Here is a 21,838-nt window from a genome sequence, read left to right on the forward strand (position 1 = left end):
ATTAATTTGCATTCCCACCAGCAGTGTAGAAGTGTTCCCTTTTCTCCACATCCACGCCAACATCTCTCTGGTCTTGGGGTTTTGTGATATGGGCTAATCTTACTGGAGTTAGATGATATGGTAAAGTAGTTTTCATTTGCATTTACAGAGAAAAGATAATTTTGATGAACTCCAGTTTATCAGTTTTTCCCTTTATGAATTGTGCTTTTGGTGTCAAGTCTCACAACTCTTTGCCTAGCTCTAGATTTTCCTCTGTTTCTAATAAAAGTTTTATAGCTTTGCATTTTATTATATTAAGCCCATGACCCATTTTTGAGTTAATTTTTATCTAAGGTGTGAGGTTTAGGTCCTTTTTGTTTGTTTTTTGCCTGTGGATGTTCAATTATTTCAGCACTATTTGTTGATAGAGCTATCCTTCCTTTATTGAATTGCTTTAGCATGTTTATAAACTAGAAGACATACTTGTATTGTTCTTTTCTGAATTCTTTATTCTGGTTTTTGTTTTTTTTTTTAATTTTCACATATACATGTGTTCATTAGGCTTCCACTTTTTGCCTTCACAAAATTAAAAAGGCTTTAACTTTAACAACCATAAAATGTTTAAGATAGGGACCAGAAACAAAAACCTTGCAAAGAACGAACAAAGACAAATACATTCAGAAAAGAAATCAGATGATTGCTGCAACAAAGTATTAAGCAATAATAATAATAGTAATGCAAAGAAAGTAACATTCACATTGTCAAATAAGAGTATGTCTATTATAGACTGCTTTGACTCTGAGGTTCAGTAAGAGTTCTTTACTCTGTTCTGTCACTTTGTATATACGTAGGTAATTACGAAAGTTTGGATATGCTAAAAAATCAAGAAATGTAGGGTGGCCCCTGTGGCTCAGTGAGTAGGGTGCTGGCTGCATATACTGGGGGTGGCGAGTTTGAACCTGGCCCTAGCCAAACTGCAACAAAAATAGCCAGGTGCCCTAACCACTGACCTATGGGCACCGAAATTTTAGAATAAATTTGTTTATATCTGTAAAAATCTTTGCTGGGATGTTAATTGGATTTACATTTAACCTATAAAATAATATAGAAAGAATTGGCATCTTTACTGTGTTGAGGCTTCTAATCCATGAACATAGTATTAATATATTGCCGTTTATTAGATTTTTTTCTTTCATTGGTATTTCATAATTTTTAGCATGCAGATACTGTGCATATTTTAAGTATATGATTAAAGTATATAATTTTCTTTGAAACAGTTGTAAATGGTATTGTATACAATTTTAGTTTCCACCTGTTTATTATTATATATATTTAGAAATATAATTGATTTTTGGTGTTGATCTTGAATCCTGTGATCTTGCTGAACTCATTATTTCTAGAAAATTTTTGTAGATAGTAACATTTTAACATTTGTTTAGAACTGTTTTAACTTTTTTCTATTGCAATGTATATTTTTTCCATAATTGCCAAATTTTGTGAAGTTTTAGGGTGAAAGCTGTTGACATCCATGTATTTTATGCCCAATCATGTTGACGAATTTTTTTTTTTTTTTGTAGAGACAGAGTTTCACTTTATTGCCCTCGGTAGAGTGCTGTGGCGTCACACAGCTCACAGCAACCTCAAACTCCTGGGCTTAGGAGATTCTCCTGCCTCAGCCTCCCGAGTAGCTGGGACAACAGGCGCCCGCCACAACGCCTGGCTATTTTTTTGTTGCAGTTTGGCCGGGGCTGGGTTTGAACCCTCCACCCTCAGCATATGGGGCCTGCGCCCTGCTCACTGAGCCACAGGCACCGCCCCGAATTTTCTTACTATAGAACTTTTGTAAGTTGACCACCCAATGGACTATGTAACAAACTATGGTTGACATATGGAGGTGGTCAATATAAGGAACTGGGCCTCCTGTACTGTTACATATATATTGTGCACGTCAGGTCTATGAAAATTACATGAACTTGTGGTGGTCAATGTAGGGAGGTGGTTAACTATAGAGGTTCTACTGCATATAGTAAAGTTAAGTTCTCTAGGGTGTTCTAGGATTGGATTGTTCTGTTTTGTTAATTTTTTTGGAACCTGATGGTTGACTTAAAAACTTTTTCCTTCAACAATTCTAGTGTGGCTTTTTTTTTTTTTTGAGACAGAGTCTCACTATGTTGCCCTCGGTAGAGTGCTATGACATCACAGCTCACGGCAACCTCAAACTCTTGGGTTTAAGCGATCCTCTTGCCTCAGCCTCCCAAGTAGCTGGGATTACAGGCACCTGCCACAGTGCCCAGCTATTTTTTGTTGCTGTTGTCGTTGTTTAGCTGGCCTGGACCTGGTTCGAACCTGCCACTCTTGGCATATGTGGCTGGTGCCGTAACCACTGTGCTACGGGCACCAGCCAATTCTAGTGTTGAAGCTCTGTATTGATAGGTTTTCTTGCTTTAGTCTATCTAGGGTAGGGAATATTATTAATTTCTTTTTCTTTCTTTTTTTTTTTTTATTTTGAGACAGAGTCTCACTTTGTTCCCCTTGGTAGAGTGCTATGGCGTCACAGCTCATAGCAACCTCCAATTCCTGGGCTTAAGTGATTCTCTTGCCTCAGCCTCCTAAGTAGCTGGGACTACAGGCGCCTGCCACAGTGCCTGGCTATTTTTGGTTGCAGCTGTCATTGTTGTTCGGCAGGCCCGGGCTGGATTCGAACCCACCAGCTCTGGTGTATGTGGCTGGTGCCCTAGCCTCCTAGCTACATGTGCCGAGCCAGTATTATTAATTTTCTTGGAAAAATTTGCAGGGCTTTGTGGTTATTTTTCATACTTGTAAATTTAGAAAACATTGTAGATAGGGATGTATATTGATCTCAGGACTTTCCTGGAAACTGATTTTTTTATTTCTTTTTAAGTAGAAGCCTTAAAAAATTCTTTGGTAACACATCTTATCGTTTGCTTTCTTTTTCTGAGTAGAGGGTTACAAAACCATTCTAACTAATAGAGTGTGCTGTTTATGTTAATATAAATAAGAACACTGCTCCATAACCCTGCTTATGAGAAGTTTGGAGTAGTCATATTTCAAGAATACTTTTAAGATGCTTTATTCTATTTGCTACAGTTTAAGAAGGAGCATTCGGAATCTGTAGTTTACTTGTGATATAAACTTAAGCGTTGACTTAAGTGTTCAATTTCTTACCTTTTTCTACTCCACTCACGGTTTTGTTGAGCAGTGGAAAGTGCTTAAAGTTCATGAGGTCCAAAAAGACCTGGGTATAAATTTCAGCTGCTCCTCTTTGTATCCATGACCTTGAATAAATTAATCTCTGAGCCATAGTTTCCACAGCCATTGACCAATCTGTAGCCTGAAGTCCACATGCTGATTTTGTGAGTTTTTTAGCTTTTCTGGGGTGTTAGATTCATGAAAAGTATGTTCAGAGCGTTTTTTTTTCCTTTTTAATTAGCTTTCCTTACTGTTTGTGTATTTAATGTGTCATCCAAGACAACTTTTATTCCTCTGATTGTGAGGCGTAGAAAAAAAGATCGGACGTCCCTGAAGGATAATAACACCTCATAGTGCTCTGCTTAAGAATTATATTGGTGCAAGAGGGACTTTACCTAACAATTGCAATCAGTGTAACCTGGCTTAATGTACCCTCAATGAATCCCCAACAATAAAAAAAAAAAAAAAGAATTATATTCTCTAGTATAGAATTTACCTTTGTTAATCCTCAATAAATGTTAGCTGCCTCTTCCTTGAGACAAAATGAAATGGGGGGTGTGAAATAACATTGTAAATATGAGCTATTATCATAGTTTCTTCTTTTAGAAATGGGCATTAGTAATATTGTTTATAATCTCAGTAGTATAACAGGTTTTCTCGGGATTTGAAATAATAAATATATTAGTAATATAGTTTATAATCTCAATAGTATAATAGGTTTTCTCAGGATTTGAAATAATAAATACATACCCAGATTTGGTTATCCTTAAAGATTTGTTCTTGCTTCATAAACTTGCAAAGCCCTTACAGACATCCAGTAGCAAGCTCACATTATTTATGAGACTAACAGTTGACTAATGATTAGTCTGTGTATCCATAAGTATGAATACTAAATATACCTATTACTTTTTTTTTATGGTATTTAGGCCCTCCTACTTTTTCTTACTCCTCCTCGTCCCCAGTAAGAACTTTGAATCTAAAGGGATTTAAGAGCTAGCTTATACCCTGGTCTTTTCCTGTTTTGGTACTTCTGATTGGATTGGCTATGATAATCCTTATTTGGATGTGCAATTAATTGTCTAAAATAAGCTTGTGTACCATGAATTAAGAGGTAGAGTGCCAAGGACTTGGAAGAGTTGAATTCCTTAGAAACTTATTTGCTGTAGTCCAGTTTAGAGAGACATTGATGATTTCTAAAAATGTTATTGCTACTCAAGAACATTGAAATATTATTTATCAAATATTCATTAAACATTTATGTGCATGGCACTTTCTGGTGAACCGAGAAGTATATTTTGGTCCCAAGTTTCTTCCTTCTAGGGTACTTTAGAGTTCAAAACAACTAAAAGTGGAAATGTAGACATTAAACTTTTGAATGGAAAACATTATCAATAATAAGTGCTGTATAAATTCAGAGGCTCTGTTCTATTTATTTTTGTATTTAAAATTTTAAGACAAAGTATAATGAATTCTGATTTTTTCATCTGTGAAACAAATAACAATACCCTATAGGATCATTGTGATGTTTAGATGATACTGGATATGTAACACCCAGCTATAATATATAAACCTATATGTATTCTTTCTAATATATACAATAAAGTTTATTCTAATTTCAAATTCTAAATTCTAATCATGTATGTTCTTTCTATGTTTTTAATTGAAAAAGTAAGTGATATGTGGTTAAAAAAAATGGAGGTAGGACAAAATGTTAAGTATTCTCGCTTGAAACCGTAGGTTCTTCTCTGTACTTTTGTACCCAGAGCATGATTTTAAATACTTCCCACTAATTATTCTAGTACATAGACATTTATATATATTTTTACAACATGTAAGTGGAAGAATATTATACATGTTGTCTTGTATCCTGCTTTTTTTTAATTTAAAAAGATTTTAGTAGTCTCTCCATTAGCAAATGTAGGTTGTTAAATACATTATTCTTTTGTTATTCTTTTTTTTTTTTGAGACAGAGCCTCAAGCTGTCACCCTGGGTAGAGTGCTGTGGCGTCACAGCTCACAGCAACCTCCAATTCCTGGGCTCAAGCGATTCTCCTGCCTCTGCCTCCCAAGTAGCTGGGACTACAGGCGCCTGCCACAATGCCCTGGCTATTTTTTTTTTTTAGTTGCAGCCGTCATTGTTGTTTGGCAGGCGGAGGCTGGATTCAAACCCGCCTGCTCAGGTGTATGTGGCTGGCGCCTTAGCCTCTTGAGCCACAGGTGCCAACCGACCCTCTTTTGTTATTCTTAATGGTTTCTGAGTATTGTATTATTTGAATGTATAGTAGTCTAATAGATGTCTTTCCCCGGTACTCATTTAATGCAGTTATTCAAAATATATTTATTCAAAGCTTTCCTCTCTTTAGGATCAACTCACTATTTTGAAGGTCTATTCTCCCAAGAAGAAGGGACAGAAAGAAAGATCTCTTTGTAAGAAAGCCTTGGGTAGCCCATGAACGAACCAGCAGAAAACCGATTGGAGTGCAGCAGGACTCCAGAGCCAGATATAAGGCTCAGAAAAGGGCACCACGTTGATGGTACAAGGGGAGGTGAAAATGAAAACCATCAAGGAGATCTGGAGCCTATTTTAGAGGCATCTGTTTTTTCTTCCCATCATAAGAAAGTAAGTTAAGTTGGAAGGATGGTAAGACAAAAATTTATGGGGATGTAGTAAGGGGGAGGATATTAAAAAATGTATGGGGGAAAAATATATGGGGCCATTGCTGGAGAGAGGAAGTGTTGAGAAGGAACTTTGAGCACGTTTGTGCTTTTCTTCAGGATAACTTGAAGTCACTTATTCTTAAATTAGCTCAGGTATTATTTGGATTCATAGTTTTGCCATTCTGCTAATGCAAAAATCATACTTAATCTGCTTTATCTTCTTTAAGGAAGAAGAAATGGGTTTTGTAGTTACCATATAACCTTTGTAATTTGATCATGCTTTAGTTATGATGTCATCAGTGCTATTTTTGGAGAAATGCTAATTGTGTGCTGAAACTTTTACGGAAACTATTTATCTTCAGTGCATACTTGGGGAGTCAGTTGAATTACTGAAAGCAGAAGGCAGATTTTAATCTTTCTTTCTAATTCCCAGAGAGCAGAGTAGCCTTTAGGCAGTTTATACCTAGCGGGCAAAGGTATAAATATTTGCGAACAGAAAGTCCCTTTAAATGACATTTAGTGTTGTGCTCTGGAATTTTCCCGCTATGTAGCATATGTTCAGTGTTGTGGCACTAATAGTACACTGTTTCTCAAACTATGAGTTGTGAATTAATTTTAGTATCACAAAGCATTAAAAAAATTGAACAGCAAAATAGAATAAAAATATTGAAGTCCATGTCTGTGATAAGTAATACACATTTAAACTATATTATTTGATGACATTTTTTAGTTTTATATAGTTACATATGCAAATATGTGATAAATAATATATGAAATACAAGTCTCAGTGTGGGTTGTAGTTGAAAATCTCTCAAAGGCTTCTACTTTGAGGAGCAAAGTTTCTGCTTATATGTGGTGTATGTTTTATCTGCTTATGTTCCATTGGATATAGCAGTCACAAGGCCAGTCCAAACACAATTGTAAGGGACTATGTTCTTTGGTGGGGAAGGGATGAGTAAATTACTGAGAACTATAACATAAAATCTGCCACAGTTCCTAAAGAAAAAAAAGTTCCCCATCCCAGGATCTTTAATTGGTTATTGTATTTAATGTAATTAATTTTAGTGCTGAGTCTGAAGTTGGAGGGAGAATTTTAGCTTATAACACAGAAAATTACTGGACTGAAAGTTAGATCTAAATTTATATGAAAATTCTTCTAGTTTTTAGTTAGATTTGATGTTCCTTTTCTGTTCCTATCTGTTGCCCTGAATTCTAATAGTGAACGTTGGGTTAAAAAACAAAACCAAGCAGTTTAAATACTAAAGGTTTCTTCGGATTGTTGTAAACTATTGTGTATAGTTGAACAGATTATTTTATGGTATGTTAAGCCTCTATGTGTTAGAGAGGTAATTAGGTGACCTAGAGCCTGCTGGTAAGTGAAGTAATTGAGATTTAGGTCTTATGACTATAGTTTTGTTTCTGTTATTTCCAACATACTCTAATTGTTTACGGTTTGGGACAGTTTTGACCCCTATGAGGCATTTGGTAGTGTCTGGTGACATTTTAGGTTATTACAGGTAGGGAGGTTGTGCTATTGGAATCTAGTGGGTAGAGGTCAGGGATGCTGCTAAACCTCTTACAGTGTACAGATAGCCCCCCACAAAAAAGAATTATCTATCAGGGGTGTTCAACCCATGCTGATTTTGTGAAGACTTCTGTTTATCTGTGGGGTTGGATATCATGAAAAGTATGCACAGACTTTGGGGAGGCTGATCAGCTTTGTTAGTGTTTGAGTAGTTAATATGTAGCCCAAGACAGCTCTTATTCTTCCAGTGTGAGGCAGAGGAAAGAATAGGTTGGACACCCCTGATTCTAGCTGATGGCAGTAATGCTGAGATTGAGAAATCTGATTCTAACCACCTCTGTAGCATATTGTACATCTAGAACTGTTACACTAGAAATGGAAATATTATACCAATGTAATTTTCAGACTTAGGGCTTCATTTTGCAAATCTCTAAGAGATGGCTGTCAAATCATAATCCACGTAAACAGTCAATCTTAAATTGTGCTGTGAACAGCCTACATACTGGACCTTTGTTTGCCTCCTCTGAGCCAGGTTCCTCTCTAAGTGCTAAGAATGTGGTGATGACTTAGGATTCTTGCCTGCATAGTGCAAGGGCAGAAGTGGAGAAGACACAGGGAGTAAAGTCTTTAAAGACATAAATGAATAAGAAAATTACTGACAATGGTAAGTGCCGTAGAGGAGAAAACAAATTAATGGGGCAATTGGTGAGATTCTTTAGACCGGGTGGTAAAGGAATGCCTCTCTAAGAGGTGATGTCTGCATTGAGGTCTGAATGATAGGGAACCAGCTATGCAGAGACCTGGGGTCAGAGTGTTTCTAGGTAGAAGAAATAAGCTAGTGTAGAGGCCATAGGTGGGTATAAGTTTTTCTTTCTCTTTTCCCCTTCTTCTTTTCGGCCTCTTCCTCTTCTTGTGTCATCCTTCTCTCTTGTCTTCCTCCTCCTCCTCACTTCCTCCTCCTCCTCCTCCTCCCTTCTCTCCACCACTGTCTTCTTTTCTTCCCCTTTCTCCTCCTCCTCCTTCAGCCTTCTTCATTCTCCTTCCTTCTATTCTTCTTCACCCCTCCTCCTCCCTTTTTTTTTTTAAAAAAAAAAAAAAGGACGGAAAGGTGGCCAGAGCAGTTAGAGCATGAGTAACTAGGAGGGAGGAGTGAAATGAGGTGAGGTCAGTGGGCCAGTCAGGGAACAGATCACGTAAGTTTATCAAAGGAATTTAGATTTTATTTTAATAAAGTTGCCTGGAAAGAGGGCAGTGTTTAGGGTATTTAAACATGACAGAGAGATTGATATTTTTTGAAAGGTCACTCTGAAAGGGAAATGGATTGTTTAGAGATGGAACAGAAGAAGAGGGACCAGGAGTCTGTTAGAATATTCTAGGTGAGGCGGGGGCGGGGCCCCGGGTGTGAGACGAGAGGGGAGGGCAGAGGTCCGGATCCAGGTAGGCGCCGGTCTGCACACGGGCCGGGTGGGGCCGAGACGCGAGCGCGGGAGGAGCGGGGTCCCGCCAGGCAGGGCTGCGAGCCGGCCTCCCCGCGCCCGGGGCTCCCGAGGCCGCGTGGACCGAACCGTCGGGGCCGCGGGGATCCCGTCTTCGCGGCCTGTGGACGCGCCCGAGGGTCTCGTCACTTGGACGCTTGTTTGTGCCCCTGCCTGCGTGTCAGGCACACCTCAGAGTTGCGACCAAAACCTGAGAATAAGCCTTTCCCACCATAAAACAACCAAAGGGCGAAACGACCACCCTGCGCGGCTCTGGCCACGTCTTTACCGACCGGCAGCGAGCGCTGAGCCCGGCGGTGGCGTAGGTCCGAACAGCGCTTCCTGCGCCTGTTGCTGACAGCGCAGCCTTGGGAACGACACCGGTCCGTCTTGTGTTTGGTTCCAACACTTGTGCGTGACAGGGAGACTGAAAACTCATAATGTGGTATGGAAAAAGGAAGCATGCTTGAGAAACCCGATTTCTTTAAATGGAAGATTAAGTTCTTATAGAGCAGTGATTTTCACTGGTGTGCCATGAGAAGATCTTAGGTATGCCACGAAAGTTCTGAAAGATCATTAAACTATTTTCAAAAGAAGTTCAAAGCGCAGCCACAACAACTCAGTAGACTATGGCACTAGAAAAGAGAAAATAATTTACTGTGATGAAAATGTTGTGGTGTTAAAATATATGCCACAATCCAGCTTTACAAATGCTTTAAAAAGCTGAATCAGAGGAACACAGAGAAAAGGCCATGAGAAGACACAGCAGGTGAAAAGGAAACCACACACAGGCTGAGGAGAGGAAAGAGGCCACAGAAAACCAAACCAGCAGCACCATCTTCGTTACCTTCAGCTTCCAGAACTGCTTCAACTGTGAGGAAATGTCATTCAGATTTGGCCAACATCTCATTAAGCCCTCTGTGGTCTTTCTTAAAACAGAACTGTCCTTCGCTCTTGTGAACAGGAAACCTGTGGTGCTGGGACATGTCCTTGTGTGCCCACCGTGGTCAGTGGAACGCTTCTGTGACCTCCGTCCAGAGGAAGTGGCTGATTTGTTTCTGGCAACCCAGAGAGTTGGGACAGTGGTGGAGAAGCATTTCCAGGGGACCTCTCTCACCTTTTCCATGCAGGACGGCCCTGAAGCTGGACAGACTGTGAGGCACGTGCACATCCACGTGCTTCCAAGGAAGGCTGGAGACTTCAGCAGGAATGACAGAATCTATGACGAGCTCCAGAAACATGACAGAGGGGGGAGGACTCCCCGGCCTCTTGGAGATCAGAGGAGGAAATGGCAGCAGAAGCTGAAGCTCTGCGGGTCTACTTTCAGTGACACAGTAACTCAAACAAATCTCAAAGCATAAGGAAATGGGCCTCACTCTCGAGGACTGCAGCATTGGAAATGAAGCTAAGCAGACTTCATTACAACTTAGAATTTTGCAGCCTTTTAGGAAGGATTTTATTACACCTGTTGAAGCCACTGGGTTGTGATTCAGTTATGATGACACAAGCTGACTCAAACCCATGGCCACAGCCCTTCCACCTCTTTGTTGATTATATACTTAGAGTAAAACTTTTCTTAAATTGTCCCCTGGCCTGGATAGAAATAAAATAGTAGTTAAAATTTTTTAAAAAAACTGAATCGTGGACAGTATTGAAAAAAACTTTTTACTTACAGCCTTCTCCAGTTTGCATAAAAGTAGTAATGAAATAGTTAAATGGCCTTAGTGTATTTAAACATCCTTAATGCACTCCATCATTCATACAGTTGAATATGAGCTCTGTTGTGGGCACCTCTGACGAATCTGCAAAGGAAGCCAGATTGCTGTGTCCAAGGACTTGAGCCTCTCAGAACTGGAAGGCAGGTGTGGAGCTGGAGGTGCAGCACTGAGCACCTGGGGCAAGTGGCAACCCCACCCAGGTCTGCTGCACTAAGGACACAAGTCAGAGGGGCCCTAATCCACATCATCCTTTAGTAGGAACAGGAAGACTTCTGGGATGCAGATAGTGACACACACACCCACATTGTTTATTCCCTCAATGAGGACTTCAAGACAAAGTTCTATAAAGAATGAAAAGACAAAGCAAAAAGAATCTTAAGTTCCCAGCTGCTCCAAAAAAGGCCTGCAGCTGGCCGTTGACAGCACTGGTCACAGGAGCGGTGTTGGCATCAGGAGAAGTGGCAGCAGGTACAAGAGGCCCACTGCACCACTTTCCCAAATTGCCCCCACTGAGCACACAAGTTCCCAGATACTGCCCTCTCATTTCCTGGCTTTCCTCCTACCTCTGGCTGTTCTTCCTTTGTCCCTTGCACTCCGAGTTACTAGTTGCTATGTCCAAGTCCTCCTAATTCCACTTTTTAATGTTTCTGGAGTATGTATATTTTCACCTTCATTTGAAAAAAAAATTAAAAGTTACGCATGACCTTTCAAATAGCAATGCCTTAAATTGTTCTAAGTATGTTCTCTGCCTAGGTGACCTTATACCCATGCATGGTGGTGCACATACAGGGACTTAACATAGCAGCATTGGTTATGATTGTAAGGAAAGGAACCATATAAAAGTTCGTTGACTAAAAACTATATGGATAATTAAAATCCATTTATAAAATGAAATAATGTACACTTAAGGTTTCCAAACCTCTTAGTCTTGGGAAGCCTTTATAGTCTTAATTATAATAAATCAGAAATTAGAACAATTTTTTTGAAAGTTTAAATCATTGACAAAGAATAAATTCATTATATGTTAACATTTTTATGGAAAACATTTCCTAAACAAAACAAAAAAAATTAGTGAAAAAAACATCATTTTACATGTTTTAAGTGCATACCATTCTGTCTTTGGGTTGAAAATAATAGCATTAATACCAGGAGCTGGCGGCGCCTGTGGCTCAAGGAATAGAGCGCCGGTCCCATATGCCGGAGGTGGCGAGTTCAAACCCGGCCCCGGCCAAAAAACCACACACACAAAAATAAATAAATAAATAAAAATATACCAGGAGCTGACATTAAGCATTTTGTTTACTTGGTATATCTATCAATCCTTGTAACAGCCCCCAAAGCTAGGCATTATTATTCCCATTACAAAGATGAGACAAAGACCTAAGGAAGAAGGAGAGATGTGTGGAGTATTCTGTGAGCAGCTGGCTGCACAGCAGGGCATGTGATCCAGATGTCCTTACCCACTGTGCTGTGTTAAACTGAACAGCACCTCATCACGTACTTGGGTATCCAACAATGAAGTGATGGTAATAAAGTCAAATGTGTATCTGAAGAGCATGTGATGTGAACTCAATACTGCTAACTTATTTCAGCATTAGCAGGTGGGAAAGACACACCCACTGTGAGGGAAAGTGAGGTTAGGATGGACCTGACCCCTTCTAACAGGGGTCCTCATAACAGGAAGTTTGTATACAGTACAGAGGTGAAGGCTTGGGCAGAGCTCAGCCATACAAACAGCCCTGCCAGCACCATATCTTGGACTTTAGTCTCCAGAATGGCCTGAAAACAAACCTGATTAAGCCATCCAGCTCGTGATTCTGGGTTATGACAGCCCTAGCAAACTAGTGCAGTGGGGGATTTGACAAGGTTTCGGTGGTTCTGGTGAACCTGCCTAGTGTGCTGTGTGGGCTAACAAATGATAGCATAAGATAATTCTCCAAATATATTCATTTTGAAATGTATTATATATACTTAATGGCAGAAAAACTAGTATATTTGGGGGTCCTCTAACACATTAGCATGCTATAATTTTAAAATGAAACCTGTATACTTTAAAAAATAAAGTGAAATTTTATGTCATAAAAAAAAAAGAATATTCTAGGTGAGACGTGATGTCACTTGAAACTGTGTGGTGATAGCCACAGTAATGGAGAGAAGTGAATGGATTCTGGATATATTTTAGAGGTTAAACCAACAGGACTTCCTGATGGATTAGATGCAGAGAGGGACTAAAATGAAGGAGTCAAGGATAATTGCTGGATGTTTTAGCCTACGGTAAAACTGAAATTGTTAAAGCAAGAGGGAGAAGCAGGTCTTAAAGGAGGGAAATCTAAGAGTTCTGTTCTGGAAATACGAAATTATTAAATTTCTTAGAGGTCATCTTGAGCAGATATGTAAATGTATCACTGAAGATTTTAATGTACCTCTGTTTCTTTCTTTTTTAAAAATAAATTTTATTTATTTATTTGAGACAGAGCCTCAAGTTGTCGCCCTCGGTAGAGTGCTGTGGCATCACAGCTCACAGCAACCTCCAGCTCCTGGGCTTACGCGAGTCTCTTGCCTCAGCCTCCCAAGTAGCTGGGACTATAGGGGCCCACCACAATGCCCAGCTACTTTTTGGTTGTAGTTGTCATGTTGTTTGGCAGGTCCGGGCTGGATTCGAACCTGCCAGCTCTGGTGTATGTGACTGGCACCTTAGCAGCTTGAGCTACAGGCACCAAGCTGTATCCGTTTCCTTTTTTTTTTTTTTTTTGAGACAGAGCCTTAAGCTGTCGCACTGGGTAGAGTGCTGTAGCATCACAGCTCACAGCAACCTCCAACTCCTGGGCTCAAGTGATTCACCTGCCACAATGCCTGGCTATTTTTTGGTTGCAGCTGTCGTTGTTTGGCGGGCCCAGGCTGGATTCGAACCTGCCGTCTCAGGTGTATGTGGCTGGCATCTCAGCCGCTTGAGCCACAGGCGCAGAGCCAAAATGAACTACAAGGGTTTTTTTTTTTTTTTTTTGGTGCGTGTGTGTAGTTTTTGGCCGGGGCTGGGTTTGAACCCGCCACCTCCAGCATATGGGACCGGCGCCCCACCTATTTGAGCCACAGGTACCACCCTCGTACCTCTGTTTCTTAACTATTTAAAACTGACACTTGTGCTTATAGAATCTAAGTAATTTTCAAGTTTGAAATAATTTCAGGTTAGCCAGTTTGATATTAAAAATGGCAATAAAGTTCTATTTATGATATTAATTACCACTTTAGCTATGAAATAATGTTTTCATTATTTATTTCTTTATTTTTGAGACAGGATCTTACTATGTCATCCTCGATAGAGTGCCGTAGCATCACAGCTCATAGCAACTTCAAACTCATGGGCTCAAGCGATTCTCTTGCCTCAGCCTCCCAAGTAGCTGGGACTACAGGTTCCTGCCACAACGCCCGGCTATTTTTTGTTATAGTTGTCATTGTTGGTTAGCTGGCCTGGGTCGGGTTCCAACCCACCACCTTCGGTGTATATGGCTGGCACTGTAACCACTGTGCTACGGGCACTGAGCCAAAATAATGTTTTTAGAGTACAGAATTTGCCTATGTAATCCCTTTTGTGTCAGGTTATATTGATTGATTTTCTCGTTTGTAGTTATACTGCTTTTTTTTTTTGTTTGTTTATTTGTTTGATTACTATCTTCACTGGATAGAGTGCCGTCTTCCAAAGATGATATTTATGTTTTGTTTTGTTTTTAGGCAGAATCTCACTTTGTTGCCCTCGGTAGAGTGCCATGGCATCATAGCTCATAGTAACCTCCAGCTCTTGGGCTTAGGTGATTCTCTTGCCTCAGCCTCCCAAGTAGCTGGGATTACAGGTGCCCGCCACAGCACCTGGCTATTTTTTATGTTGTTGCAGTTTGGCCGGGGCCAGGTTTGAACCTGCCACCCTCAGAATATGGGGCCGGTGCCCTACTCACTGAGCCACAGGCGCCGCCCGATATTTGTGTTTTTTATTTCACTAACAATTAAGTGAATGTGATTAAAAAAAATCTCTATGAATGAATTCATTATATTACCCTAAAAATTTGTATTTGGTTTTCCTTTAATCTTAAGAGCTAACCAAAAGTCAGCGGTATGAACGAAAGAACCATCTTTCCTTCCCATCTTTTTTAACAGTTTTCACATGAGGAGTCAAAGAGTGAGAGGATCTGATCTTTAAATTGTGGAATGTTAGAACCAAAAGGGCTACCTGAAATCATCTTGTTTGCCTTCTTCAGTTAATCAATGAGTAAATTGTGTGTGTTTTTCTTTTGTTATTGTTCCTAATGTTCCTAATGAAAATTTGTCCTTCATGTTATTTCTCTTTAACTGAAGGTGAAGTACTTTGCTGCAAAAGAGACTGGTACATTTATATGTACTACCCTGTTTCCCCGAAAATAAGACCTACTTACAGGAAAGATAAGATGTCCCCTAAAAATAAGACCTGGCGCATCTTTGGGAGCACACCTTAAAATAAGACACTGTCCTATTTTTGGGGAAACAGGGTACCTACTTGGGAGGTAGTTTTCAGTAGATTTTTTTGTTTTTGACATCAGCCTAACTCACTACAACCTCAAATTCCTGGATTCGAGTGATCCTCCTGCCTCAGCCTCCCAAGTAGCTATGGACGGCAGGGGCCTACCACCATGCCCTTTTTTTCCTGTTTTTGGTAGAGATGGGGTCTTGCTCCTGCTGAGGTTGCTCTTGAACTCCTGAGCTCAAGAGATTCTCTTGCCTCGGCCTCCCAGAGTGCTAGGATTATAGTGCGAGCCACTGCACCTGGCCTTAGTAAAAATTATTGATTATTTAAGGAATAAAAACTTTTTTCTGTCTTGGTCCTCCCTTGGCCCTTTTCCCCCGTTCAATATAACTTCTCTTCTTGGCTTAATTAATTGCCAAGTTAGTGTATAGTAACCATGGGAGCTAGAAAAGAAGGGGAATTGAGTTGCACAAAGCTATGCAATTTTGAGACTGAAATTAAAGGCAAAATATTAACTTAATATCTTCACATGAAGAGTTCCATATACTGATTTTTTTGTTCGTGTTCAGAAAAAGGACTCATTTCTTATAATTTTTTGGTTTTGAAGTTGACCTATCAGAATTATTAGCAGGTAGAGTATATCCTTTTCAATAATTTTAATAATGCCCTAATTTGTGCTTAGCGCTTTCCGCAGACATTATCTCATTTGCTTCTCAAAACTGTACTCTGTAGTAGGAAGAACAGATAGGATCTCTTTTTGAAAGTGGGTAAAAGTAGGATTTAGAAAGGCTTATGTAGTAATTTGCCCAGGGTCACATGGCTAAGTGAGGGCATGTGCTGTAATTCTTCTGATTGTTCTTTCCGCTGAACAAAACTGCCTTTATTGGAATTGGCACCAGACTGACTTAATATTTCTGAATTCCAAAGCCTGCCCCTGAGTGTTTACATTGAGCCCAGAGGTTAGATTCAACACTTGGTCTTGTTTTTTGACAGAATTATTGCATACCTTGTTTTCTGTGAGGCCAAGGTAATTTTGCTTTTCAGGTGCATTCTAACTTTTTAGAGTTTTTGGAGTTTCTGTTTATTTTGAAAGTGAATACAGTAAATAGATCACACATTTCTAATGATTTAGCATCATTTTCTTTGAATGTTTTTTCCCTTTCTCATTTTAAGATGTAGAACTTAACTAGATTGCATAGGCTTCTTTTGAAAATGATGAGAGCCCTTAGGTTCTGTAAGTGTAATAGGAAAGCCAACAAGGGTGTTTTGTTTCCTTTTTAAAAAATTTAAAACAAGTGAAATTCTGAATTTATAAAAGTAGGTGTAGCGAGGCCAGGCATGGTGATTCATGCCTGTAATCCTAGCACTTGGGAGGCCGAGGCAGGTGGATTGCCTGAGCTCACAAGTTCGAGACCAGCCTGAGCCAGAGCGAGACCGGCCTGAGCCAGAGCGAGACCGGCCTGAGCCAGAGCAAGACCTCATCTCTAAAAGTAGCTGGGTGTCGTGGAGGGTATCTGTAGTCCAACTACTCGGGAGGCTGAGGTAAGAGAATCGCTTGAGCCTGAGAGTTTAAGATTGCTGTGAGCTATGACTCTACCAAGAGCTACAAAGTGAGACTCTGTCTCAAAAAAAAAAAAAAAAAAAAAAAAGGTATAGGGTAGTTATGTGCGTTGTAGAGCACTGTATCTTTTTGTACAAGTGTTTACTTACCACCAGTTCCCTTTAAAGCAATGAATCTATTAGGAGTGCTCATCTGACCACATATGGCCCTTTAAAGAAAATATATGTGCCAGGATTTCATTCCACACCTACACATTCAGAATCTTTGGGTCCTGGATGTATATATAATTTTAAAAAGTTTCACAAGTGTGCTCACTTCAGCAGCACACATGCCAAAAAGTTTCACAAGTGACTAAGATGCTCACTACTGTTTAAAAACCAGTACCTAAAGTAATAGCTTTATTTTATTTAAAATAGTTAATGTATTAAAGAAATTTCCCTAGAGCATGCTTTGCAGTGAGACAAATTCCTCAGAGGAATATTAGGGAAATAAAGTTAGATTTATTTGCTGTTTGTTAAAAAGGAAATCATCACATTTACTTATGACTTAGTTCCTTAAAAAAAAAAACTTTTTATTGAGATAGTTCACATATTATAAAATTCCCCCCCTTAGGTATACAATTCACTGGTTTTAGTATAGTCTCAGAGTTGCACCACCATCAAGCCAGTCTCATGTCAGAACATTTTTGTCTTACCCCAAGAAATTTCCCTGTTCCTCTCCTCTAACCTCTAGTCTACTTTCTGTGTCTATGACTTTGCCTATTCTGGACTTTTCTTTCTTTTTTTTTTTTTTTTTTTAAATAAATGAGATCATACAATAGGTTTGTATTTTGTGTCTGGCTTCTTTTATTTATTATGTTTTTAAGGTTCATCTATTTTGTACCCTGTATTAGTACATCCTTTCTTTTTATTACTGAATAATATACCACTGAATGGATAAACAGTTTACCTTTCCTTCCTGTGGTTTCACATTCTGTGGTTTCTCATTCTGTGGTTTGTTTCTTGTGGTCAAAGGGAACAGCGGGTCTAAAGACTCAAAGGCAAGAAGTAATATGATGCTTTAGGGAATAGTATTAATAATAGTTAACATTTATTGAGTATACACTGGCATATACTGATGTCTGAACCTGAAACATGTTCAGCTTAGCTGGAATGAAAAGGCAAGGGTACAGTGAGGTGGAGGATGTAGTAGCAAGTAAGCTTAGCTGGCTGGGGCCTAAAGTCTAGATCTTTAGACTCCTAGTCCAGTATTCTTCCATCATCCAAAATTATTTTTGAAATTTGCATCAGATTTAAATATTTTGTAATGTGTTTTGTTGGGTAAAATGATTAGACCATTGCCTCTAGACCTCTGACTCTAAAGCCTATACTCTTTTGCCTATATTTGCTAAAGTTTATAGTTAAAAAGCATTTTTTAAGCTTTTTTTTTTTTTTTTAATGTTTGGGATTCATTGAGGGTACAAAGAATTAGGTTATACTGATTTCATTTGTGAGATTAAAGTCCCTCTTACAGTGTCCCGCCGTCAAGTAGTGTGTCATACACAATGACCCCCTCTCCCATTTTTAAGGTTTTAGACAAAAATATAAAAGAAGCCTTTCAAACCAATTATTCTGCATCTTTAATTTATGACTTTTTTTTTTTAATTATCTCTGCACTTCTAAGATATTAGGTTAAATAAAGAGATCACCGTTTATGGTTGTTCTACTTTTCCCTCTGCTCCAGATTCTTCTTCATAAATTGGGGGATTAGGAGCCAACTTTTATTCATTTAGCCTAGAACTTACTCTGTTGAACTGGTTTATTTTAACCAAACTCAAAAATACCACTGACTATTAGTTTATTAAAAGAAAACTAACCTGTTTATCACTTTATTTTATTTTCGTGGGCTAGTCTGCTGAGATTTACTTAAGATTAGAGAGAGTTGCTATATGAGAATTTTTAAAAATCGGATGATTTTATAGATATTTCCCTTCAAGCTTTGATAGACGTGTGTAATGAATACAGTCAATATTTCTAGGCAGGCCAGGATGAATGTTTATATATACTAGATATTGTACTTACTCTTTTGGAGGATGCTAGATACATACATCCACTAGTGCTTATCTTTCAGTTGTCATTTTTTCTTTCTTTTTTTTTTTTAGAGACAGTCTCAGTTTGTCACCCTCGGTAGAGTGCTTTGGTGTCAACAGCTCACAGCAACCTCCAACTCCTGGTCTTAGGCTATTCTCTTGCCTTAGCCTCCCGAGTAGCTAGGACTACAGGCACAATGCCCGGCTATTTTTTTGTTGCAGTTTGGCTGAGGCTGGGTCGAACCTACCACCCTCCATATATGGGGCTGGCACCCTAACCACTGAGCCCTAGGGGCTGCCCTCAGTTGTCATTTTTTTTATAGACTCCTTAATTTCCAGCAACCCCTATGTTTTTGTTAGCTGTATCAGCTTGCTGATGCCCTTACTACACATTGCTAATTTCTAAATTTAAGGCTAATTTCAGCCTGTCTAAAGAACATCAGAATAACTTGTAGGTAAAAGTTTATCATGTCCTACACATGGGTAAACACCACTGTAAACAATCCTAGTAGCGTTTTGGAAACGAGAGGTCATGGATGGATAAATATAGAGTTTAGGGGTTTGGGTTCAAGTGATTTAAAGCGTATCTTTCAATATAGAGATCTTACTGGGGCTGGACAGAGTTTGTGATAAGATAGATTAGGATTCTTGGACAACTGTTGAGAAGCAAATTTGTTTGATAAGTGAGCAGGTTTGCCCAGTTGAGCAATTTATTGTTCTGAGAGTCTGGCTGAATTATTGTTAATTTAAATGAATTGCCAAGAAGTTCCTAAAGCAAGCTAATGATGAAGGTATTTACTGGTTTGCATCCTTACCTGCCCGGGCCAGAAGTTATGTTAATATAGGGGCCTCATAATTAAGCTCTGTTGAGTGTAGAAGGTCTCACTTCTCAGTAACATCTATGAAGACAGATAAATTTTCATCAAAGATTTGCTGTTCCCAGTCGTGGGTGTTGTACCAGTTTTGGACCGTTTTCTTCTAATTGTGAATGATATTGTGATTGTGGGTTTCTGGCACTTTGCATACTGACTTGGGCTAGTATTTAATGCTTTACTACTTCCCTAAATTCATCTGAAGCTTCAGCTGAAATGAACTAGTCTCTTTTCTTCAAAATAGTACTTTTGCTTTTCCCTCTTTTTTTTTTTTTTCCTTTTTTTTGTGGCCAGGGCTGGGTTTGAACCCCCCACCTCTGGCCTACGGGACCGGTGCCCTACTCCTTTGAGCCACAGGCATCGCCCACTTTTCCCTCTTTGTTATTTTCTTTTATTTCATCTTTCCAAAATTTTATTCTTTGTGCAGCTTTTCCTGAGCTACCTAATCCCTATCTTTGAACTAGCTATACCTTATTTCCATGCTAGTCATTCATGTGGCTAATTTACCCCTTCTTAGATTGCATCTGTGGAAGAAAGACTATGTTTTATTTATCTTATATTTAGTCATCTTAATAAGTATTTGTTAAACTGAATTACTCTACTGAACTGAGCTGGTCTAATAACCCAAATAGGTTTGTTAATTATTTTCATATTAGATTGATCTTAAAGGCCTTTTATTTTTATCACTATAGTTCTCCATCTTTCCAAAGGTAAAATATACTCTAGAAAATGTGCTTTTCGGTAGCACTTTGGACAGATCATCAGTCAGGTGTCATTGTGTTTTGAAATACAACCAACTTTAACTCAGTCTTCTCATAGATGGACTTCACTGAATCTAGGAGGGGGAAGATATTTAACAATGTCTTTGTACTCATTTTAAGCATTGACATTTCCAAGTTTAAATATAGTGGTTTAGTCGTAAAACACCTTGGAGAATTAAGTTTTATGCCTTTATTCTAAGCAGCTTTGGTTTTCTCAATGTCTATTTTTCTTCATAATTTTTTTGGTAAGAGTATGGTGAGGGGGATGACAAGATAAGCAGAACATAGCAAGTATTTAACACTTATATGTGATCATCTGTATACAGGTACAATTTATTGTTGAAAGAAGAATCTTTGGGTACTGTGGTTTAGTGCCAATTGGATAGAGGATTGAAAGAGCCCAGCCCGGGCCTGCCAAACAGCAATGACAACTACAGCCAGAAAACAGCCAGGCATTGTGGCAGGCACCTGTACTCCCAGCTACTTGGGAGGCTGAAGCAGGCTCCCAAGGGAGCCTGAATTGCTTAAGCCCAAAAGAGTTTGAGGTTGCTATGAGCTCTGATGCCACGGCACTCTATGGAGGGGGACAAAAGAGTAATTCCACTCACGATAAGGTAGTGTTCAGGGTTAATATTAGAAAACAGAGGCTATTTTAAATATAGTGTCTGGTGTAGGCGTATATGGTATAGCTATTGACTGGCCTATACACCCTAGGGAAAATTTATTTTTTATCCTATGTTCTAACCAGTATTTAATTCTACCATCTTATCTCTACTTTGTCCTCTACCTGGAAACTGCATTTACTACTGCCTGTCCCATGTGGATCTCTAATGAGCAACTCCATAATGATCGTACACAATAAATAGCTAATTGTGGACTAGATTATTAGGTATTTATTCTTTGAGAAGGTATTTGTGAATATTCTATAGAAGGTATTTGTGAATATTCTATAGGAGGGTGAGAATTTGGTATAATAATAAATCAATAGACTTACTAATACTTTGCAACTTCTGAAAGAAATATTCTTTTATAAAAATTCTGAAATCTTGTTGACATGTGATGAAAAGATATATTTATTGTGGTGGCTCACGCCTATAATCCTAGTACTTGAGAGGCTGAGGCAGGCGATTACTTGAGCTCATGGGTTCGAGACCAGCCTGAGTCAGAGCGAGACCCTGTCTCTAAAAATAGCTGGGCATTGTGGTGGGCATCTGTAGTACCAGCTACTTGGGAGGCTGAGGCAAGAGAATCGCTTGAGCCCAAGAGTTTGAGGTTACTGTGAGCTATGATGCCACGGCACTCAATCCCAGGGCAACAAAGTGAGACTCTGTCTCAAAAAAAAAAAGTATTTATCTTTACAGAATAAATATTTCTGGCCACCAGTTTTATATTCTGTCTCATATGATACACGGGACAACTACAGATGGAATTATGTGTATTAGTATTGGTAGTACTTATTAATAAAAATACCCATAAGCCAGATGTAGTTGCAAATCTTAGAAATGTAGTCTATAGTGAA

The 21,838-nt window shown here is 39.1% G+C and overlaps 1 protein-coding gene and 1 pseudogene across 3 annotated transcripts in view; both read left to right on the forward strand.

Moving 5' to 3' along the window:
- The window catches only part of ADIPOR2 (adiponectin receptor 2), an 88,179-nt gene that overhangs the window by 25,746 nt on the left and 40,595 nt on the right, over positions 1-21,838 (forward strand). For all 3 annotated transcript variants that reach the window (XM_053554797.1, XM_053554798.1, XM_053554799.1), the window contains exon 2: positions 5,553-5,809. In XM_053554797.1, the coding sequence (XP_053410772.1) occupies positions 5,639-5,809 (171 nt within the window). In that variant the 5' untranslated portion in view covers positions 5,553-5,638. The remainder of the gene's footprint in view (positions 1-5,552; positions 5,810-21,838) is intronic.
- Positions 8,399-11,464, forward strand: LOC128561028 (bis(5'-adenosyl)-triphosphatase-like; annotated as a pseudogene).

This window comes from Nycticebus coucang, chromosome 12 (genome assembly GCF_027406575.1).
Source record: "Nycticebus coucang isolate mNycCou1 chromosome 12, mNycCou1.pri, whole genome shotgun sequence".
Taxonomy (NCBI): domain Eukaryota; kingdom Metazoa; phylum Chordata; class Mammalia; order Primates; family Lorisidae; genus Nycticebus; species Nycticebus coucang.